Source organism: Hyperoodon ampullatus (assembly GCF_949752795.1).
Source record: "Hyperoodon ampullatus genome assembly, chromosome: 13".
Classification (NCBI taxonomy): Eukaryota; Metazoa; Chordata; class Mammalia; order Artiodactyla; family Ziphiidae; genus Hyperoodon; species Hyperoodon ampullatus.
This window is the reverse complement of record NC_136926.1, coordinates 16,339,417-16,359,345: the sequence shown is the minus strand read 5'-3', so window position 1 is coordinate 16,359,345 and position 19,929 is coordinate 16,339,417. Positions and strand designations below refer to the sequence as shown.

The 19,929-nt window shown below is 41.4% G+C and overlaps 1 protein-coding gene across 1 annotated transcript in view; it reads right to left on the bottom strand.

Moving 5' to 3' along the window:
- The window catches only part of HECTD4 (HECT domain E3 ubiquitin protein ligase 4), a gene marked incomplete at both ends in the record, with an annotated part of 188,671 nt that overhangs the window by 60,250 nt on the left and 108,492 nt on the right, over positions 1 to 19,929 (bottom strand). Inside the window, 15 exons of the mRNA XM_079717670.1 lie at positions 1,811 to 1,926; positions 2,836 to 3,005; positions 3,428 to 3,592; positions 4,059 to 4,241; positions 5,049 to 5,184; positions 5,887 to 6,089; positions 7,089 to 7,170; positions 9,625 to 9,814; positions 10,046 to 10,326; positions 11,223 to 11,376; positions 13,325 to 13,509; positions 14,185 to 14,331; positions 16,581 to 16,747; positions 16,837 to 16,978; positions 17,072 to 17,207. Of these exons, the coding sequence (XP_079573796.1) occupies positions 1,811 to 1,926; positions 2,836 to 3,005; positions 3,428 to 3,592; positions 4,059 to 4,241; positions 5,049 to 5,184; positions 5,887 to 6,089; positions 7,089 to 7,170; positions 9,625 to 9,814; positions 10,046 to 10,326; positions 11,223 to 11,376; positions 13,325 to 13,509; positions 14,185 to 14,331; positions 16,581 to 16,747; positions 16,837 to 16,978; positions 17,072 to 17,207 (2,457 nt within the window). The remainder of the gene's footprint in view (positions 1 to 1,810; positions 1,927 to 2,835; positions 3,006 to 3,427; positions 3,593 to 4,058; positions 4,242 to 5,048; positions 5,185 to 5,886; positions 6,090 to 7,088; positions 7,171 to 9,624; positions 9,815 to 10,045; positions 10,327 to 11,222; positions 11,377 to 13,324; positions 13,510 to 14,184; positions 14,332 to 16,580; positions 16,748 to 16,836; positions 16,979 to 17,071; positions 17,208 to 19,929) is intronic.

Genomic DNA, 19,929 nt, shown 5'->3' with positions numbered 1-19,929 from the left:
AGGATGCAACCTAAGCCAAGAATATTGAAAGCAGAGGCAGGGAACTACATACCATAAGTACAAAAGTAAATTATAAGCAAGTATTTAGCATAAGTAATTTCACCCAAGAAAGCAAGCTCCTTTTCTTTTGTTCTTTTTCCCTTTTCTTGGGGTCTCTCTGAGGTTTTTTTAAAAAAAAATATTTTATTTATTTATTTATTTGGTTGCACCAGGCCTTAGTTGTGGCAGGCAGCCTCCTTAGTTGTGGCACATGTGTTCATTAGTTGCGGCTCACTGGCTCTTTAGTTGTGGCAGGACAACTCTTAGTTGTGGCATGCATGTGGGATCTAGTTCCCTGACCAGGGATCGAACCCAGGCCCCCTGCACTGGGAGCATGGAGTCTTAACCACTGCGCCACCAGGGAAGTCCCTCTCTGAGGTGTTTTTAACAGTTGCTGGCTCCACAGAACCATGCTTATTAAGGGAAGGAGATTTGAGAAGTAAAACAGATACAGAATGAAGACAAATTAAAAAGTGAAAACAAACCAACAGAAATCACTGCCACATGAAAAAGGACAAAAATTTAAGGACAGAAAAGAGATTAGAGAGTTACTGAAAAAAAGCAAACAGCATGAGAGACAGTAAATAATATAGATAACAAAAATGACAAAAAAAAAAGATAAAACTAAAACCATTAGGGAAGGGGAGGATATCCACTTCTTCCTTACAGTTTATGAAAATGCTAGTACTAGAGCACTGGAGAAATGCTAATCTAATTGTGAACAATTACATTTAGAGTCCCACTATGTCCTTGGGGATAAAGGGTAAATTTTCACTTAAAAAACACCCAGGTCAGCTATCAATTTACAGGAAATTTGAGGACAAAAGGACACATTAAATGACACCACAGGATATAATCAGCAAAATCCAGACTGTGGGAAACTCTTCAACAAATAAGTTGCAAGGGAAGAAAAGATACTGAGGGGAATTTTTTTTAAAAAGAGATTTAAAAGACAGCAATGAATTATAATAGATGAACTTTATTTGGATCCTGATTCAAATAAACGAATGTAAAAACAAGTATTACTTTATGGGAACGTTAGAAAGCTGAACACTGACTAGATATTTAATAATATTAAAGAATTATTGTAAATTTTTTAGATGTGATACTGATATTGTGGTTATTTTAAGAGTCCTTATTTTTGATACACATACTAAAATATTTATGGATAAAATAAAGGAATATCTAAAAATCTGCTTAAAAATAATCCAGGAAGGTGCAGCGTAGATGAAACAGGATTGGCAATGAGTTGATAACTGTTGAAACTAGACGATGGAAACGTGAGGGTTCATTATACGAAAAAAGTCTCTCTATTCTTGTATTTGTTTGAACTTTTCCATAAACACACACACACACAGACACAGAGGAACACACACACACACAAAGATGGATGTTAGTGCAAATTCTTGATTCTGAATTCAAATGTGGCCAATGACAATAGTCAGAAAGTATCTGCAGCTCTAAGGACAGCTTATACATAATTCTAATTGAGAAATAAAGGCAACTAATTAATATGAATGGGGAAAAGAAAACACTCTGACATAGTGGTCCTAAAGTTAAATTGAAAAATGCTGATTTCCTAGTTGGCATATACTGAAGGTTTTTATTTACATTTCTAGATCTGAAATGAAAGTAAATTGTGGTAAGTGTTGTGTTTAGAGTTCAGCTGTTGGATGTGTACATGAAAACAGTTAACATTCCATTATCAAATTATAAATGTGCTGACAAAACTTAACACAATAGGGTAGAAAGGAAAGTAACAGGTACTTACCAGCACTGCATTCCTGGGCTACTAGGTTGAGAACTTCAACAGCTGCTGGACACTGCTGTATGAATTCTTCACAAAATAAGCTGTCTTCTAAAAGCTGGGCCATGACCAGGCATGCTCTTAATGTTAAAAGATTTACAATATTTCAAAGTCATCAATGGTCATTCTCTAAAAAGTCAACTGTGAAAAACATTTCAATCAATTTTATCCTCTAATTTAAACAAGGTTCAAATTCCCCATTCCTCTTTGCTTTTTTTCTGAGCTGGACTGGCTGGGAAGTATATAACTTCTCTTTTCCCCGCATAGTAACTGCTGACACTGCGTGGACAATCGGGAAAGGGAAAAATGGCTGCCATCTCCCTAAATGAAGTCACCAAGTGCCAGGTGAGAAATCAGCACCATCTCTTAACAGCTCTTCCTAACCAGCGCTCCATGGGCAATATTAATGTTCTGGGAACAAGAGAGGTCCAAATGCTTGGGAAATCTGTATGCTGATCTCTCTCACCTAACTCAAAACACATATTAGAGCTTTCTGACAAGTTTCATTGTCAAAAGAAACTTGCTGTTGTTTCATTGTAAATAAACGTATTTTCTTTCCAACTCCAACACTTGAGAGCATTCCCTAATTTTCTCCTCAGCAGTTTGGAAAGCAGATGGACCAGACAGGTACTAATGTGGTCTGAACCACTTTAAAAAAGGCAAAGCTGCAGAAGAATTCCTGTGACAGGATCAAGTTCTTTAACCAAAGCAAATCACTGGAGCCTTATGTATGTGCTCTATATATCAATCATATTTTGTTTATTTACTTTCTTAGGGAAACAGCTAAACTTTATTCCAAAGTGCAGAAACTGGGGAATGAAACAAAAACTGTAGTAAACATAGCACAAGAGGATGGTTTCTGTTACTCAGTTTGGCATGAAGTTCACACTGCGGACCCACTAAGCCTGGTGCAGAGGGGTCCATGGAGGACCCCTGTCTCTGTGCCTGCACCACCTCAGCACATTAGGGGATCTTTGGAGGGTGCTCACCTTGTTCTTATTTCAGCCAGGAGCCGAACGACTGCCATCACAGGAGCTGACCCATCTCCTGTTGCAGGAAGTGAGGTATGAATAGAGAGACTTCCCTCCTGAGGAAGCAACATGGACTGGACTGCCTGTACTACCTTCTCAGTAATGGACAGTTTATGAAGAGGCAATGCCTGATGGCGGTGGGGGGAGGGGCATGGCAAAAAGTTAAATTCAAGTAGTTAGTTTATAAGAAATGAGGGTGTTATTATCATCTGGAGTTAATTCTCAAAATTTCAGTTAAAAAGAATCAAATCACCATACAGAATTGCAAGCTAGACCCAAACAATTAAACATACAATACACTGTGGAATATTCCAAACCAAAGAAATGAATTTTGTCATCTAGGTAAAAATTTCCACACAAGTGTTACTATTAAATGATTATGCCCAATAGGTAAATACACATTACAAGTAAAGTTTAAGAAAACCAAGTATTTGTGCTTCTGTACTGTGTATTACTCACATTACTCATTACAGTACATATGCATATTACTCATTACAGTACGGTTACCATCTGCAGTAACATTTTAAGATGCATTTAAAAATCACCTTACCTCTGATCTTGGAACACAAAGTCTAGACAATGGAATAGTCAGTGTGTCTGATGCTTGCGACGTCTTTCTACAGTCTATGGGTGGGAATTTGACTGTAGCTATACCTTCCTGTTCATTGATAGAAGCCACTACTCCGACGCTTCCTGATATTCCTCTACCTAAAACCTAGAGACACAGAGGGATTAGCACTACCTACCAGCTCTGATGGTGTGAGCAATTATCTGATGTGACAAGTGGGAAGAGGAAACTTACAGCTGTCATTACCAGCATTACAGTAATAGTTTCTTATAACGCAGATACCAAGCCCTGAACATGAGTTAAAATAATAGGTCCTAAAACCTTACACCAAGGTGGTCACAATATGACACATATTCAAACTTTCAATTCTAAAATATTGCCAATATTAACACCACCACAGGACACAAGTACTGTAGTTAACATTACATGGTATTGTACTAATATCTGACTAATCTGCAGCATAGCGTGGATTAGAAGTCACGAGTTTCTTAGCTTAAAGGAACAAGGATTTTTGTCCAACTGGGTAGATGATACTTGTCTTACAGATGAGCAGTTAATCAATGGACTTATATACAGGGGAAAGCGATGACTTGGGAAAATGGTGGCTGGTTACCTGAACCTCAGACCCTATCTTGATTGTCTCTTTGAAGCCTCCAAGTGCACACAGTGCAGCGACAGCCTGGCGGGCGATTCTCTGAAGTTTGGCGAGTTTTCTGCCACTACTGCTGCCATTTTCCAGAATGCTTTCTGCATATTTCCCCAATTGTGGAATGTACATCAGCGCACGAGACAGAACCTAAATGTAAGAAGCAGCCCATGCAGTGGGAGATAAAGCTCTGGTTGTTTTGATACTAAGCATGATGCAGTGTCTACAACAGTGCATGGGTCCCATGTGCTAAAGGAACTCTGGATATGGGAGGGATGAAATAATTATCAGGGATTACCACTGACATTCTTGGCATATTTGCCTTATGTGATTGGACAGAACTGGAAATACACAACCTCAAAATATGGGAGAATCAAACACTGTTAATAAAACCCCTTAACTAAAGCAAAAATTTATCTGCAGGAAAACCATAACAGCATACTGCCTACATCTCAACACCCAAGTATCTTTAGGACACGTTATAAGGTGTTCACATCACGAATGACTGGGAAAAGGGAAATTGATTACCAAACCCTAGTTCTCAGGAAACTGAACTATTGTCTGTAAAGATGAATTACTGACAGAGCATTCAGGGAGTGTAAATCACACAGAGGCCTCCTTAGGACTTAGTAAGTACACTTAACAAATCCAATAAACCAAGGCTGCATGATTTCCTAATGTTAGTACCAATCGAATACAAGCAAGAAGGAGAAACAGGGAGTGCCATTCTTTTCCTGAGAACACTAGCCTGCCTTCTGTGAAATCAGAACTGGCAGTGAAAGGAGATGTGGGTTAACAGAGTTGAAGCTACTGAATCAAAGCAAATTTCAGGGGAAACACAGTTAACAAGTATATCTGGCCAGTTTGGGAACTCTCTCTTTGTTAGCATGTCCTTTGCTAGAACAGAACATTAACTTCTGTCTTGCTTCCTCTTTTAAGCAGCAACAGCGTACTAGCCTTCTCTGCTGTCGTGGTCCATATCTGAGCAGCATTTGACTCAGGCGCCATCAGCAAGCTGTGAAGCAAGGCGATCACTTCTGCGGCCATGCTGTTTGCCACATGCCCACTGATGAAAGGTCGGACAGGGTCGGTCCTGCAAGTGTCAACAGGGAAAAGTGTCAGTGCCCAGTGATGGTGAATAAGGCAGACGAGTGGCTTCAGGCTTGGCACCAGATGCGAACATTTTCTAGTTATAAATTCTGGAAAAAGTGGGTTTCGGTGACTCCCATTCTTTCTGGTAACTGAAGAAGCCTTGGAAACAATGGATCTCAAACCTTTAACTGTATAAACCATCGTGATCAAGGAGAGGACCTACACTACATCTGCCTCTGGCTGGCAAGCACAGAACCTCACACAAACTTCCCAGGGGCAACACGCATTTATCCTTCCTCCAACTAGAAAGAAGCTTCTGTGTACAGTTGGGATGGTGACAAGTATTGTTTGGATGAAGTAAAGGCAGCAGGGACAGAGTTTACTATTTCTACTACTCATAAAAACTATAGCTGGTGTTCCTGGTGGTGGCCTTTCTCAGAAAAACAATCCTCCAGCCACAGACGTCTACTCAGCCCGGGGGGCCTCCCTATTCGACCCTCACAACCTCGGATCCACCTGGATGGTCACCACTTTCTGACTGGACTTTGAGAACAACTGCTACAACGGATGGGTATTTTAAGCCCTCAGTCCTCATTTCCAGCAGGTCAAGGGGAGGATATAAAATTAAAACCCTCAAAACAAATCCTTTACAAAGTAAGTCTGAGAAGAGTGCAGACAGCTGCCACCCTGTGAAAGGTTTTACCTGGCAAGTTCAGAGTTCCTCTCTCGGCAAATGGAAGTTTGGGCGGTTTTCTTCTTGTCCCCTGTGGACAGTCCACTCACCGTCTCTGGGTTGAGCGATTCCACGGGTGGCCCGACGCTGACGATGAGGCCTGACTGTGCCCACTTGGTTGCTTTTCTCAGAGCAGCTGCCGCCTCTTCTGTAATCACCTCACAACAGCCACCCTGGGGATCAGATTGAGACATTTATGATATTCTTTTTGCTCTTCTCAGCACTATACTTTAAAAAATCGGTTTCCCCTAATCCAGGCTCATTTTTATAAATTCAAATATTAAAATATTATATGTAGAAAGTTAAATCTCCACAAACATCCTTTGTCCTCACCCAGAGATCACTGTTAGTCCTCTAGAATTTTTTCCATGCAGATTCTGACATACATAATCATAGGCCACGCTACACAGTTTTGATTTCTTTTTTATCAGTTATCAAAACATCATGAATTGTGATCGATATGAACCTGATACCATAAAATATCATGAATATCCATGTCTATATATTTAGACCTACCTGATTATTTTTATAGTTGTACAGTATTTCATTATATGAATGTAATAACTTCTTTAACAAATCCCCTATTTATGGGCACACAGATTCTATTTTGTTTTTTACAAACAGAACTGCCAAGGACAGGCTTGTCTCTGGATACTTGAAAATGCCTATTTACACTCACCTTGGCAATAATGGGTACCATCAATCTTAACATTATCAGTGCGACAGGTAAAAATGATACACTACTATTGTGTTATTACTTCCCTTTAATTATTTATCGTGTAATCTGTGAGCCTGAGCATATTTTTATATTTTCATGGGCTTTTTTGTCTTTATTTCTTATTATCTACTATTATTACTCTTTTAACCTTTCACCCTATGGTCACATTTTTTTTTTGATCACTTTTAAAGTATTTTTAGGCTGTAGAACTTTCTTAACAGAGCTAAGAAAATTTCTAGGTCAAAACCAAGAGTTCTCCTCTACATTTTAATGTTAATGATACATTGATTTTGACTAGTTCTCTTGAAAATGGCCTCAGTTAAGCCACTGTCTTCAATTTCTCACCCTGTGGTAACTTGAAATTTTTAAAAAATTTCTCCTGAAAACCTGAAGCCTGGCATATGTTCTTCGACTGCAGGTCTTGGCGGAGCAGGCTCCTTCCTATTGGGGTTACCTTTGTCATGTCTCGGTCCATTTTCACGACTTTCTCCATGTTGGCACCAGTACCAAGTCGGAAGGGCCGTCCTTCTGAGCTACTAAAATGGGAAGGCAGAGACAGGCAATGATTTTACAGGCATGGTCACAGGTGAGGGAGGCCTCAATGAGTGATCTAAATCCCAAAGTGAGGGGATTTTAACAACAGCCTTGATTGCTGCCTTTGTGTGAATGACTGGATCTTCCTTTCTAATAATTCAGCTCCCCCTACCTCCTAAACCTGGCTCTCAAAAAGATCTTTCACCAAATTTGTACTATGACGTTTCACAGTGCCCAGGAATGTTCCTTGGAAGTTTCTTCATCTATGTGCTGACTTGCCCTGACCCCCGCTTAGTCTATGCCAACAGCCTAGTAGTGCTTTCGGTTGCCATGATGGCAGACAAAGGATCCAATTATGAGGATGACACCATCATTCAATCATTTATTTGAAGAGAGGACTCTTCCATCTGAGACATAAACACGTCTCCTAAATTCCCTTGTGCTCTGTGGGACCTTCTCGTTGTCCTGGATTCCACTGACAGGGCACTGTAGATTTGTAATCTTTGGACAGTAATTATATATTTTTACTTCCTTGTTGAGCAATCATACCATTCATCCTTCGATTAAATAAAGCTATAAAAAAGTTTCTTATTTCTTCACCTCACAGTCAATGGTATCCCTAAATTTACTGATGGCTGAAGGATGCCAATAACTGAAAACCAAGCTGCATTATTCCTTCTCAAAGCCCACGTCACACTATAGACTCCTCGTAGGACACAAATGATACATTCTCAACAGGATTTTCACTCTGTTGGGTCTGAAGAGACAGTACCGAGTTGGGGTTAAAAGTTTGGGTTCTCCACCTCCTAGAGAAATGGAAATAGGGACGGAAATGAACACATGGGACCTAATGAAACTTGGAAGCTTTTGCACAGCAAAGGAAACCATAAACAAGACCAAAAGACAACCCTCAGAATGGGAGAAAATATTTGCAGATGAAGCAACTGACAAAGGATTGGTCTCCAGAATTTATAGGCAGCTCATGCAGCTCAGTGGCAAAGGAACGAACAGCCCAATCCAAAAATGGGCAGAAGACCTAAATAGACACTTCTCCACGGAAGATATACAGACTGCCAACAAACACATGAAGGGATGCTCAACATCTTTACTCATTAGAGAAATGCAAATCAAAACTACAATGAGATATCATCTCACACCAGTCAGAATGGCCATCATCAAAAAATCTAGAAACAATAAATGCTGGAGAGGGTGTGGAAAAAAGGGAACACTCTTGCACTGCTGGTGGGAATGTGAATTGGTACAGCCCCTATGGAGAACAGTATGGAGGTTCCTTAAAAAACTACAAATAGAACTACCATATGACCCAGCAATCCCACTACTGGGCATATACCCTGAGAAAACCATAATTCAAAAAGAGACATGTACCAAAATGTTCATAGCAGCCCTATTTACAATAGCCCGGAGATGGAAACAACCTAAGTGTCCATCATCGGATGAATGGATAAAGAAGATGTGGCACATGTATACAATGGAATATTACTCAGCCATAAAAAGAAATGAAATTGAGCTATTTGTAATGAGGTGGATGGACCTAGAGTCTGTCATACAGAGTGAAGTAAGTCAGAAAGAGAAGGACAAATACTGTATGCTGACACATATATATGGAATTTAAGAAAAAAAGAATGTCATGAAGATCATAGGGGTAAGACAGGAATAAAGACACAGACCTACTGGAGAATGGACTTGAGGATATGGGGAGGGGGAAGGGTAAGCTGGGACAAAGTGAAAGAGCAGCATGGACATATATACACTACCAAACATAAGGTAGATAGCTAGTGGGAAGCAGCCGCATAGCACAGGGAGATCAGCTCGGTGCTTTGTGACCGCCTGGAGGGGTGGGATGGGGAGGGTGGGAGGGAGACGCAAAGGGGAGGGGATATGGGAACATATGTATATGTATAACTGATTAAATTTGTTATAAAGCAAAATAAATAAATAAATAAATAAATAAATAAAAATAATACTGCATTGGGTATTTGAAAATTATTAAGAGTTAGGTCTTAAAAGCTCTCATCCCAAGGGAAAAAAAAAAGCCATCTGTACTATGTGTGGTAACATATGTTAACTAGACGTACTGTGGTGATCATTTTGAAATATATACAAATATATCATTATGTTGTACACCTGAAACTAATATAATATTGTATGTCAATTATACCTCATTTTTTCAAACAGTAAAAAAAAAAATCAAAAGGAATAAATGATTATAATCTAAAAAAAAAAAAAAAGTTTGGGTTCTGCGTCAGAGGGACCTGCATTTATATTTCAGCTCCGCCTCAGTTTCTCCATATGTAATGACAGGGATGATAGTAATATTGATTACCTCTTAGGGGTGTTACGAGGGCTGAGACAGTTGATACCTGTAAGGGGCTTACTCAGCACAGTGCCTGCGACATGGCTAGTGCTTGATGGCATGTAGCTATTACAATCATCACCTTAGTAATGGTTGGAGAACTTCATGGGATGACTGGTCTTCCCGCTTGTGGATAAAGATAGAGAGCTTGCCATCCACTGCTTCACTCTCTTCTCCAGGGTCTTTATCTCCTTTTAAGGAACTCTTGGGGCTCGTTTTTGTCAACGTGGTGTCAGGTTCGGAAGCGGTTGGAGAAAGGACTGTCTGACATCCTTTAAGCAAACAGAAAAATTGCCAAGTTGTTTGTGCGGCTCCCCTGTATAAGGAAAGCACTGGCTCTGGAATCTCTCTTCCTCCCTCTCTCCCGCTCTGTCCCTTCTCCGCTCTCTCTCCCTTTTATCACAGGAAGCACAGCTGCAGTTGTGGACAAGGGAAAGCTCCGTCTGACCGTCCACAGGAAGTGAGCGCCTCAGTGCCATTCTTCCGCCCAGGAGGCTACTCACCTGGGACCACGTAATCTGCTAGCTTTGCTAAGAGCAACGAGGCGATCTTGGATGCTGGGTCGCTGGGATCCTCTTGCTCGCTGTTTAGGGAGGGGACAGAGTAGCTCCAGGGTGGGAGCTCCACATTCCCGCAGTCTTCTACGCTCATCAGCGGGAGTGCTGCCCGGCACAGCTGAAGAATGATAAGAACCAGCTTTGGGGACGGGCGTTGGTCAAGCAGCAGGGAGAGGAGTTTGGACACACAAGCTGGCTGGCTCAGGATGGCTTTACCTATGTGACTCCTGCAAAAGGAGGAAGAAAAGGTCCACAATGCTGAGAATGTTATGTACAGAAATTCAGAAGCAAAAGTTGCCTAAATGAGGTTAAACAAACTGATGACCGTATTTAATGAGGAAGACACAGATTTGGCAATATGTTTTTATGAAGGAGAATTAAGGCTTTTTGTAAACATCTGATGAAAGCTCATAATTGACCAACAATACTTTAAAAGATTTTTGAACATTTTCTGATACCTGATGTTCATTTAATTGAGATCCTATAGTTCAGCACGATTCACAGAACACCAAGACTTAGAAACCCAAGCTAGGAGGCTTTTAGTTTAGTCTTTTATTCCTTTTTAAGAAGTGCTTCAAGACCAAAGAGATCATACAGTGTTGTACTGCCCTCAGGAGTGTGGGATCTGCCACAGCTGAACCTGTTATATTTCAGCAGAAACCAAAGAATAAGCAGCCTTATGTGGACAAGCTTTTGTGGGCCTCACAGCTCACACATGATTAAACCTCCACAGAATATCTTCTTTTAAAGACACAGCATGAGAAGGCGAATTAATTACAGGTCCTGTCTGATTATTCTTTAATCTTGCTATAATGAAGGTAAAGATGTTTGGTTACTGAATGTAATTGTATTGACTCAAAAGGTTAGCAGCTGTTGCCAGTAAAGTATTGAAGCAAATGATAATGTTATTTTATGATGTAGATATTCACCTAAATAATTTTCTTATTTTGGAACTAAATGCTATTTTTCAATGACTTCATCCTCTGCTATTTTTCTTGAGGCAGGAGCATATCAGGATGGCCTAGTAAGTTAGATGTTTCTAAAGACAACCACCCGCAAAGGAAGCCAAATCACTCAGAGGAAAAGCCACCTCCTCCCACAGCTCCAGCAGGGCCTTCCTTACCTCGAGAGGTCATTGAGAAGACTCAGGACGTCCTGGAGGGCATCGTTCCCGGCAGCCTGGTTGCCGCAGCTCTCTGTCGCTCGGGCGAGGTGGTTAGTGAGAAGGCTGGACACCTGACGGGCCAGACCTGAGTGCACAGCCTCTGTGGAGCCGCCTTCAGAGTGCAAGAAAGGAGAAGCGCGGTGAAAGCTCCAGGAAGGCATGGAGAGTCTGCAGGTGTGGCGAGCCTGAATTAAAGCCCTCCCTTCGCCCAACTTTTCTTTAACCTGCTCAGTATTTCATTAGCCATCCAATTAGTGTCTCCTCATTAGATAACAACTGAATATAAACAAGGTAACGGTAACTTGAAAAATGATTCAGTGTTGGGGAAAGACATTCCTCTTAATTAAAACTGAATATAATTAATCCACACAAAACCCAGGAACATACTTTGATTGACAGGCAAGAATCACCATTTTACTGTGATGAAAACACCTTGATTTTTTTTTTTTTTTAGTGAGGTACAGTTGATGTACAATATAAGTTACAGGTGTATAACACAGTGACTTGTAATTTTTAAAGGTTGTACTCCATTTATAGTTATTATATAATATTGGCTATATTCCCTATGTTGTACAATATACCCTTGTAGCTTATTTTTTACACAATAGTTTGTACTGCTTAGTCCCCTACCCCTATAGTGCCCCTCCCCGCCCCTCTCCCCACTGGTAACCACTAGCTTGCCCTCTATATCTGCGAGTCTGTTTCTTTTTTGGAAAACATCTTGATGTTTAACTCACACCCTACCTCTCCTCAAACACAATAAAAGACATTTTTGGGTCTTTCCATTTTCACTGTAGTTCCAGAGCCTTCCCCAAACATCTCTCGTAAAGGCCACAAAAATTATTTGCCATTTACTGTTCATTCTGCCTAGAAGTCTTCTTTATCCTTCAAGAAGAACTCATATGCCACCTTCTTTGGAGAGCTTTGCCTGATCCCTAGCACAGCTGGTCTGTAGGGACCTCTATGCTCCCATAGCACTTTGTGTGCACCTTGATCATGGCATTGATTGCACGGTAATTATTTGTTCATTGGTCTATTTCCCCCACTGGACCATATGTTTTAAGGTGAGGAACAATGCCTTATTCATCTTATGCCTGGCTCTCAGGACAATAAAACACAGAGTGAATGAATAAATAAACAAGCTATATATCTGGGATACTATGGAGAAGTTATCCTTCAAGTTTACTTTTTAAATTGGATTGGTGACTGAAAATATAATCTGGAAATAGCACCTCAAAAGTGCAACTGAAAAATCATTGCATAAAAATATTTATTCGGACACCATTAGCAGTGTTGACAAAAAGGAAATGAAAGATGTCTTCAATTTCCTGGGGTTACTGTACTCCTTCAGCTGGTTATCGTTCCTCCCCACCCCCTCAGCTTTACTGAGGTATGATTAGCAAATAAAAATTGCATATATTCAGATTGTAGAACGTGAATTTTTTAAAAGGTGTACAACGTGATGATTTAATATGCATATACATTGTGAAATGATTACCACAATCAAGTTAGTGAATACATCCATCACCTCCCATAGTTACCTTTCTGTGTGTGTGGGAGGGGATAAGAACACAAGATTAATTCTCTCAGCAACTTTAAAGTATAAATAAAGTATTATTAATTCTAATCACAATGCTGTACATTAGATCTCCAGCACTTATTCATCTTATAACTGAAAGTTTGTCCCTTTGAACAACATCTCCCCATTTCCCCCCTGCCCCCTAACCATGGCAACCACTGTTCTACTGTTTCTATGAGTTTGGCTTTTTTAGATTCCACATATAAGTGAGATGGCTGCAGTATTTGTCTTTCTGTGTCTGGCTTATTTTACTTAGCATAATGTCCTCCAGGTTAGGATACTGTTTACTGTCATAGAGTAGTGATAAATTTTCACAGAAGCATGCCGATGAAGAGGCTCCCATGATATCATAACTGATTCAACCAATCTACTTATGTAATTTAATATAGCTTTTCTTTCCCCCATCCAGCACAAATACTTAATACATAAACACATCAATAGAAGAAATCAATGAGTTCTAGAAAGGAATCCTGCTTCTCACCTTCTTCTTTTTCCCATTCAACACAGCGGTTGGCAAGCACCTGGAAGGCTGCCCAGGCCATGGTGGCCACCTTCTGCTTCTTGGTTTGTTTCTCACTGGAGCTGGACTCAGTCTGACTGCTCAAGCTACACAGTCGATCCATGAGCTGAACAAGGCCACTGCGCACCAGGCACTTCTCTTCACTCCTGGGCCAGGCAGAAAGGGTTGAATGAAAGAAATATAACTGACTAGCCCTTAGGAACTTCTCACTTAAGATTCAGGTTATCAAAGGGTCATAAAACATGTCAGTATAGTTTCTTGTCCACAACTTAGGATACCAATGTATAATTCAACATAGAAATTTTTTAGAATGAGTATTTTCCTTCATAAATAATGAACTTCAAGTTCTGGTTAGTTCGTATAGAACAGCAAAGTAAAAATCGATGGAATCAACACAAGGTTACCATAAAAGAAAAAACTACATATTTTATCATAAGGGGATTCAAAGAATGAATTCTTGACATCTTCAAACTATTAATCAAGTAACTAAGGGAGGAAATAAATGTGCAAAGGCAAAAAATTTTGCTCAATATATAAGTAATTTCCTAGGGACCTATTTCTTTCCTTCAAACTTCTCCATTTTGACAATGTAATATAATCCCTAATGGGGATCCACATTTGATCATGCAGGAACTCAACAATAAGGAATTTACATAGTAACTTTAAGTGTCTGTCAGGAGACAAGCTCATTTAATTAGAGTGATAGTGTCACTGGATAATCAAAACCAAAAAATCCAATTTTTTTAATTAAAAAATATTTCCATTTAATCAACTACATTGTGGTGTACCTTACTAACAATAAAAAGCATTTCCTTGCTTACCTGGTGTAAGGTATAGTACATAAGAGTCCGATGCTATTTGCACAAGCAATAGGGTAACGGGCGCACAAAGACACAACAGAGGTCATGGTCTCGCCGAAGGCTTCCTGGACCTGCTCGACCATCCCACCACAGGTTAGTTCTTCAATTCTAGGGAACAGAACCAAAGCTCAGACTTCCTCAACCATGTCAAGAACGGCGATAGTGAACACAAGAGCAAGAGAGTTCTTCTGAGAAACCCAAGAGTGTCTAGATGAATCCAGAAGTGAAGGAATCTTGGAGATCAGTGTTTCCCAAACTGCAGGATCACAGAAGGCTGTTGGGCAGGATTTCTAAGTGTGCCTCAAAGACAATGCCTACACTCAAGAAAAGTCTAGGAGGGCTTCGCTGGTGGCGCAGTGGTTAAGAATCCGCCTGCCAATGCAGGGGACACGGGTTCGACCCCTGGCCCGGGAAGATCCCACACGCCACGGAGCAGCTAAGCCCGTGCACCACAACTACTGAGCGTGAGCTCTAGAGCCTGTGTGCCACAACTTCTGAAGCCCACGCGCCTAGAGCCCATGCTCCACAACAAGAGAAGACACTGCAATGAGAAGCCCGCACACTGCAAGGAAGAGTAGCCCCTGCCCGCCACAACTACAGAAAGCCCGTGTGCAGCAACGAAGACCCAACACAGCCAAAAAAACGAGAAAAGTCTGGGAAATCCCACGTTAGGTAAAGGTAAGCAGGGTTCGTCACTGCAGGACTACTCAGAACCTTTTAAGGTTAAAGTCTGTCATATCTTTAGGAGCAAGAGAATGGCACCCAACATTTCCCAAACTTATTTAATAATGAAACCATTAATTTGAGGCATGGCTACAACATTCCATGCAGCACTGAATACTGTAAATGCAATTGCACTAATGAGAAAACCAAGACACAAATAGATTAGCGAAGCATCCTTTGCAAGTTCGTACTCTGATTATGAGCAGAATATGAGAATCCTGTTGGGAAATAAGACTTTCCCAATGTAAAAACACAACCTGGGATAGATTCTATGGCAATTAATGTTAGCTGAAAACTGGAACTATCAGATTTATCTACAAAGATATACAACATAATATTGTTTATAATAGTAAAAATAAATAAAAACTAAGGTTTAAAAATAGGAAATTGGCTTAGAAAAGGTCCAGGGATATGATGCAGTGCTATCCGAGCACTAAAAACATTATAGGAGATCACTACGGTTAGACTAAAGACTGAACAAATACACTAAAACATTAATAGGTTTTATTTTAAGATGCTGGATTTACAGGTCATTTTTATTTTATACTTTGGGATTTTCTGCATTTTTCTTTAGATGTCTGACACATGGCATTAATAATGTCATGAGGGAAATGTAATGAGGGGAAAAAGGAATAATGCTGCCAGTGTTACAGAGAAACTACTCTGGAAGTAAGCTGTGGCAGTCACTAGTGTTACTCACTACGCCTTCTGGGCACCGCTGCGGTTGGGTGGGCATGTGACTAGTCTGGCCAACGAGCCAGAGCTCTGACAAAGGCCCTGAAAGCTTTCGAGATGGTGGTCTCCTCCTCTGTCCTGAGCTCTCTGTGATTACCATGAGCCAAGACAGACCTGCAATGGACGTGAGCAAGAACTAAAATTTTGTTTTTTTCCGCAGCGAAGAGCAGCCTCCACTCCATGAAACTAGAGAAAGCCTGCGCGCAGCAATGAAGACCCAACGCAGCCAAAAATAAATAAATAAATTCAAAAAAAATAAATTTGATCTAGTAAAAATAAGCACCAAAAATATAGGGATATAAGGTTGTTGACTGCAGCACTATTGTTAATGCAAAAGGAAACCAAAACGGAAAGAAGGAAGAAAGGAAGGGTGGAAGAAAGGAAGGAGAGGGAAAGTGAAAGAGAGAAAGAAACAATAAATGAACCTATGTGTCCATCAGTAGCGGATGAGTTAAATATACAACGGAGGTCCATGAAGTTCTTAAAAGCTATAATGCAGAACTATACATATTAACCTGAAAAGACACAGATATCCAAGATATATTGAGGAAAACAACTGATTACAGTAAGATCTGTGTAATATAATCTGAATTGAGTTTTTAAAAAATCATACACATACACACTTAAGCATACAAAGAGAATGAAATAGCTATTACGTATGCATAGTTGATACAACAAGCTCTTAATGAACAGAGTGGAATTTAGGAAGGGAAGGGAAGGAGACTTTTACTTTCTGTTATATGTGCTGAATTTTAAAAACTAAATCCTGTACCAGTTTTGTTAAAGTATATTATTTTATGGGAAAACATTAAAATCTAAGATCTTGCTCCAAGAGTAATCTCTGGAATGGCTTTCGCCCATTCCAGACAGGACAGTATAAACTAACAGAAACAACTGACCTGGGTCCTCCTTGAAGGACCATCGTCACCGGACCCACAAGATGTGTCACTCCCCCGACTCGCACGGCGGCCGTCAGCAATTCCCGCATGTGCACCAGCGCCTGCTTGCGAGTGTTTCCCCGCCGCCACCTTGTCTGCGCAGCCAAAAGAAAGCTGCTGCTGGACACCTGAAACGCATGAAAAGGAAGTACACCTGACTCCTGCTGTCACACGACCCCTCGTGCTATCCACCTGTGGCCGGCAAAACGTGACGTACAGCTTGGTCAGGGTTGGTGCCGATGAAAGCAAACAGCTGCCCCAGCAGGACGCTGTAGGTGGGCTTGTCCCTGCTGTCCTCGATGGCCAATGACTGCAGGAGCGTGAAGGAGCTGCTGCGGTGGCTGGTCACGTGGCGCCGCCTACAGCCAAACAAGAAAGTCGCTCAGGGAGTGTGTTGCGATGACAGCGTTCAGCCGCAGGTGGGAATCCGACCTTGGCCATTAGTTATTTACCTCTGATTTGCTCTAGTAAATTCCAAATCTTCGTTACCAATCATTTCCAGGTCAGAAGGAGCCGACATGCTGCGAAGAAAAACAGGCTGCCGCACAGCATGAGATATCACCTTTGTTTCAGAGGCTGATTTACAAGCTGGAACGGAAAGGAAGAAGAACGTTGACATATCTGCTATCCTATTTGTAAGGATGGCAGCAACAGCGAAAAATAACAAGGAACCACCAAACTGTCTAAGAGTATCTTTGCTTTCCAGTTCAGCCACCAAACCAGCTAGCACAGCACAAAGATGATTTTTAGGCCAATATTTTTTTTTTTGGTGCGGGGGGGGCGCCGTGCCGCACAGCTTGTGGGATCTTAGTTCTCCAACCAGGGACTGAACCCGGGCCTTCAGCAATGAAAGTGCGGATTCCTAACTACTGGACTGCCAGGGAATTCCCTAGGCCAATTTTTTAAAACCTTGAATACTGAGGTTTAAAACCTCGAATATCAAGGTTAAAAATTACTTTATCTTGAAAACTAAACTCTTTTTATCAAATTGGGTTTCCAAAGAAAGGCTGAAAAATTCATTTAATTTCGTAAACCATCAGTGTTAACTTTAATATTAAGCATTCCAAAAAGCAAGAGAGGACAGAGAAAGTAATTTCTGGAAGCAAAATATCTTAATTCAAATAAATCCAGATCCATTTTTTTTTTTAAGAGATGGTCTTTGTTCCCCCTTTAATCCTGGATTTTTTAGCTGACTTACTGCCATTTGGTGATACCTCTGCTTTGATCATAATTGATGTGAGTAAATATCACACTTTAGCTAGAATCTGACCAGCCCTTCCTATAAGATAGATACTCCTATCAAGGAAATAGTTGTTTTGTAAAAGAACACTCTAATGGAAGCAGACAAAACTGCATGTGAAGATAGGCTAAGAAAAAAAGATGTTAAGAAAAGTTGAGGTCATTTTGAATCTGTCTTAAAAATGGTTAGATAGGGGCTTCCCTGGTGGCGCAGTGGTTGAGAGTCCGCCTGCTGATGCAGGGGACACTGGTTCGTGCCCCGGTCTGGGAAGATCCCACATGCCGCAGAGCAGCTGGGCCCGTGAGCTATGGCCACTGAGCCTGTGCGTCCGGAGCCTGTGCTCCACAACGGGAGAGGCCACAACGGGAGAGGCCACAGCAGTGAGAGGCCCGCGTACCACAAAAAAAAAAAAAAAAAAAAAAAAGGTTAGATAGCTTCAATCTAAAAAATTTATAATTTTTGAAGACATTATCTCTTAGGAAACTACTGGTTCATCATCTCTAATGCCAAAAACCTCTTGGAGAGCACCACCAGGCTTACTGAGTGGGTAAGTCTTCTATGGGACCTTTAATGAACACGGGCTAATGTGGCCAGGGACATGGTGTAGCTGACCATCTCAGCATGTGATCATACTGCACACCTGGCATGCTTCCCCTGCTGCAGGGGGACCCTATTACTGGGGTCAGAAACCTGGGAGTCATCCTAGACTTCTCTCCCTAGTGAGAGGAGCCCTGGGCAATCAGATGGGATGAAAACAAGTTCACTTGCTCCACAGTGTCCATCGGGCAATGGGTCTAGACAACATGGAGTCTTTCATTTAAGAACATGTTTATGGGCTTCCCTGGTGGCGCAGTGGTTAAGAATCTGCCTGCCAATGCAGGGGACATGGGTTCGAGCCCTGGCCCGGGCAGATCCCACATGCCGTGGAGCAACTAAGCCCGTGAACCACAACTACTGAAGCCCACGCGCCGTGCTCCGCAATAAGAGAAGCCACTGCGATGAGAAGCCCACGCACCACAATGAAGACCCAATGCAGCCAAAAATAAAAATAAATAAAATAAATTTTAAAAAAAGAAAAGAAAAGAAAAGAACATGTTTATGACTTCTTCTCTCAGGGTAAGAATTAACACTTGCTATTATGGGCTGTGCCCAGTGTTGTGGATCTGGCTTAAGTAAGAAGACTCGTTGATTTCCCTGAGAAATGCATTTTCAAGCTAGCATTTAAAATGTGACCAGGAGGGGCTTCCCTGGTGGCGCAGTGGTTGAGAGTCCGCCTGCCGATGCAGGGGACGCGGGTTCGTGCCCCGGTCCGGGAAGATCCCACATGCCGCAGAGCAGCTAGGCCCGTGAGCCATGGCCGCTGAGCCTGTGCGTCCGGAGCCTGTGCTCTGCAATGGGAGAGGCCACAACACTGAGAGGCCCGCGTACCGCAAAAAAAAAAAAATAAAAAAAAATAAAAAAATAAAAAAAAATAAAATGTGACCAGGAGGGCTTTCCTGGTGGTGCAGTGGTTAAGAATCTGCCTGCCAATGCAGGGGACACGGGTTCGAGCCCTGGTCCAGGAAGATCCCACATGCCATGGAGCAACTAAGTCCATGCGCCACAACTACTGAGCCTGCACTCCAGAGCCCGTGAGCCGCAACTACTGAAGCCTGCATGCCTAGAGCCCGTGCTCCGCAACAAGAGAAGCCACCACAATGAGAAGCCCGCACACCACAATGAAGAGTAGCCCTTGCTCGCCGCAACTAGAGAAAGCCCACGCGCAGCAACGAAGACCCAACGCAGCCAAAAATAAATAAATAAAATAAATTAATTAAAAAAAATGTGACTAGGAAAAAAATTAATAGTGGAAATTCATGCTAGAAGGTTCCACATAATTACTAAAGAGGAAATGCAAACTCAGCTTCAAGTAAAGAGAAAAATATGATGCATTCCAGGATTCACAATGTTGACTAATTATATGTTACTATGAAAATGACAACCCATAATCTAAAAATGAGGGGCACTGGGATTATAAAAATACATGTCATTGGGCTCCTTAGATGCTCCCCCTCAGAACTAAACAAGGCA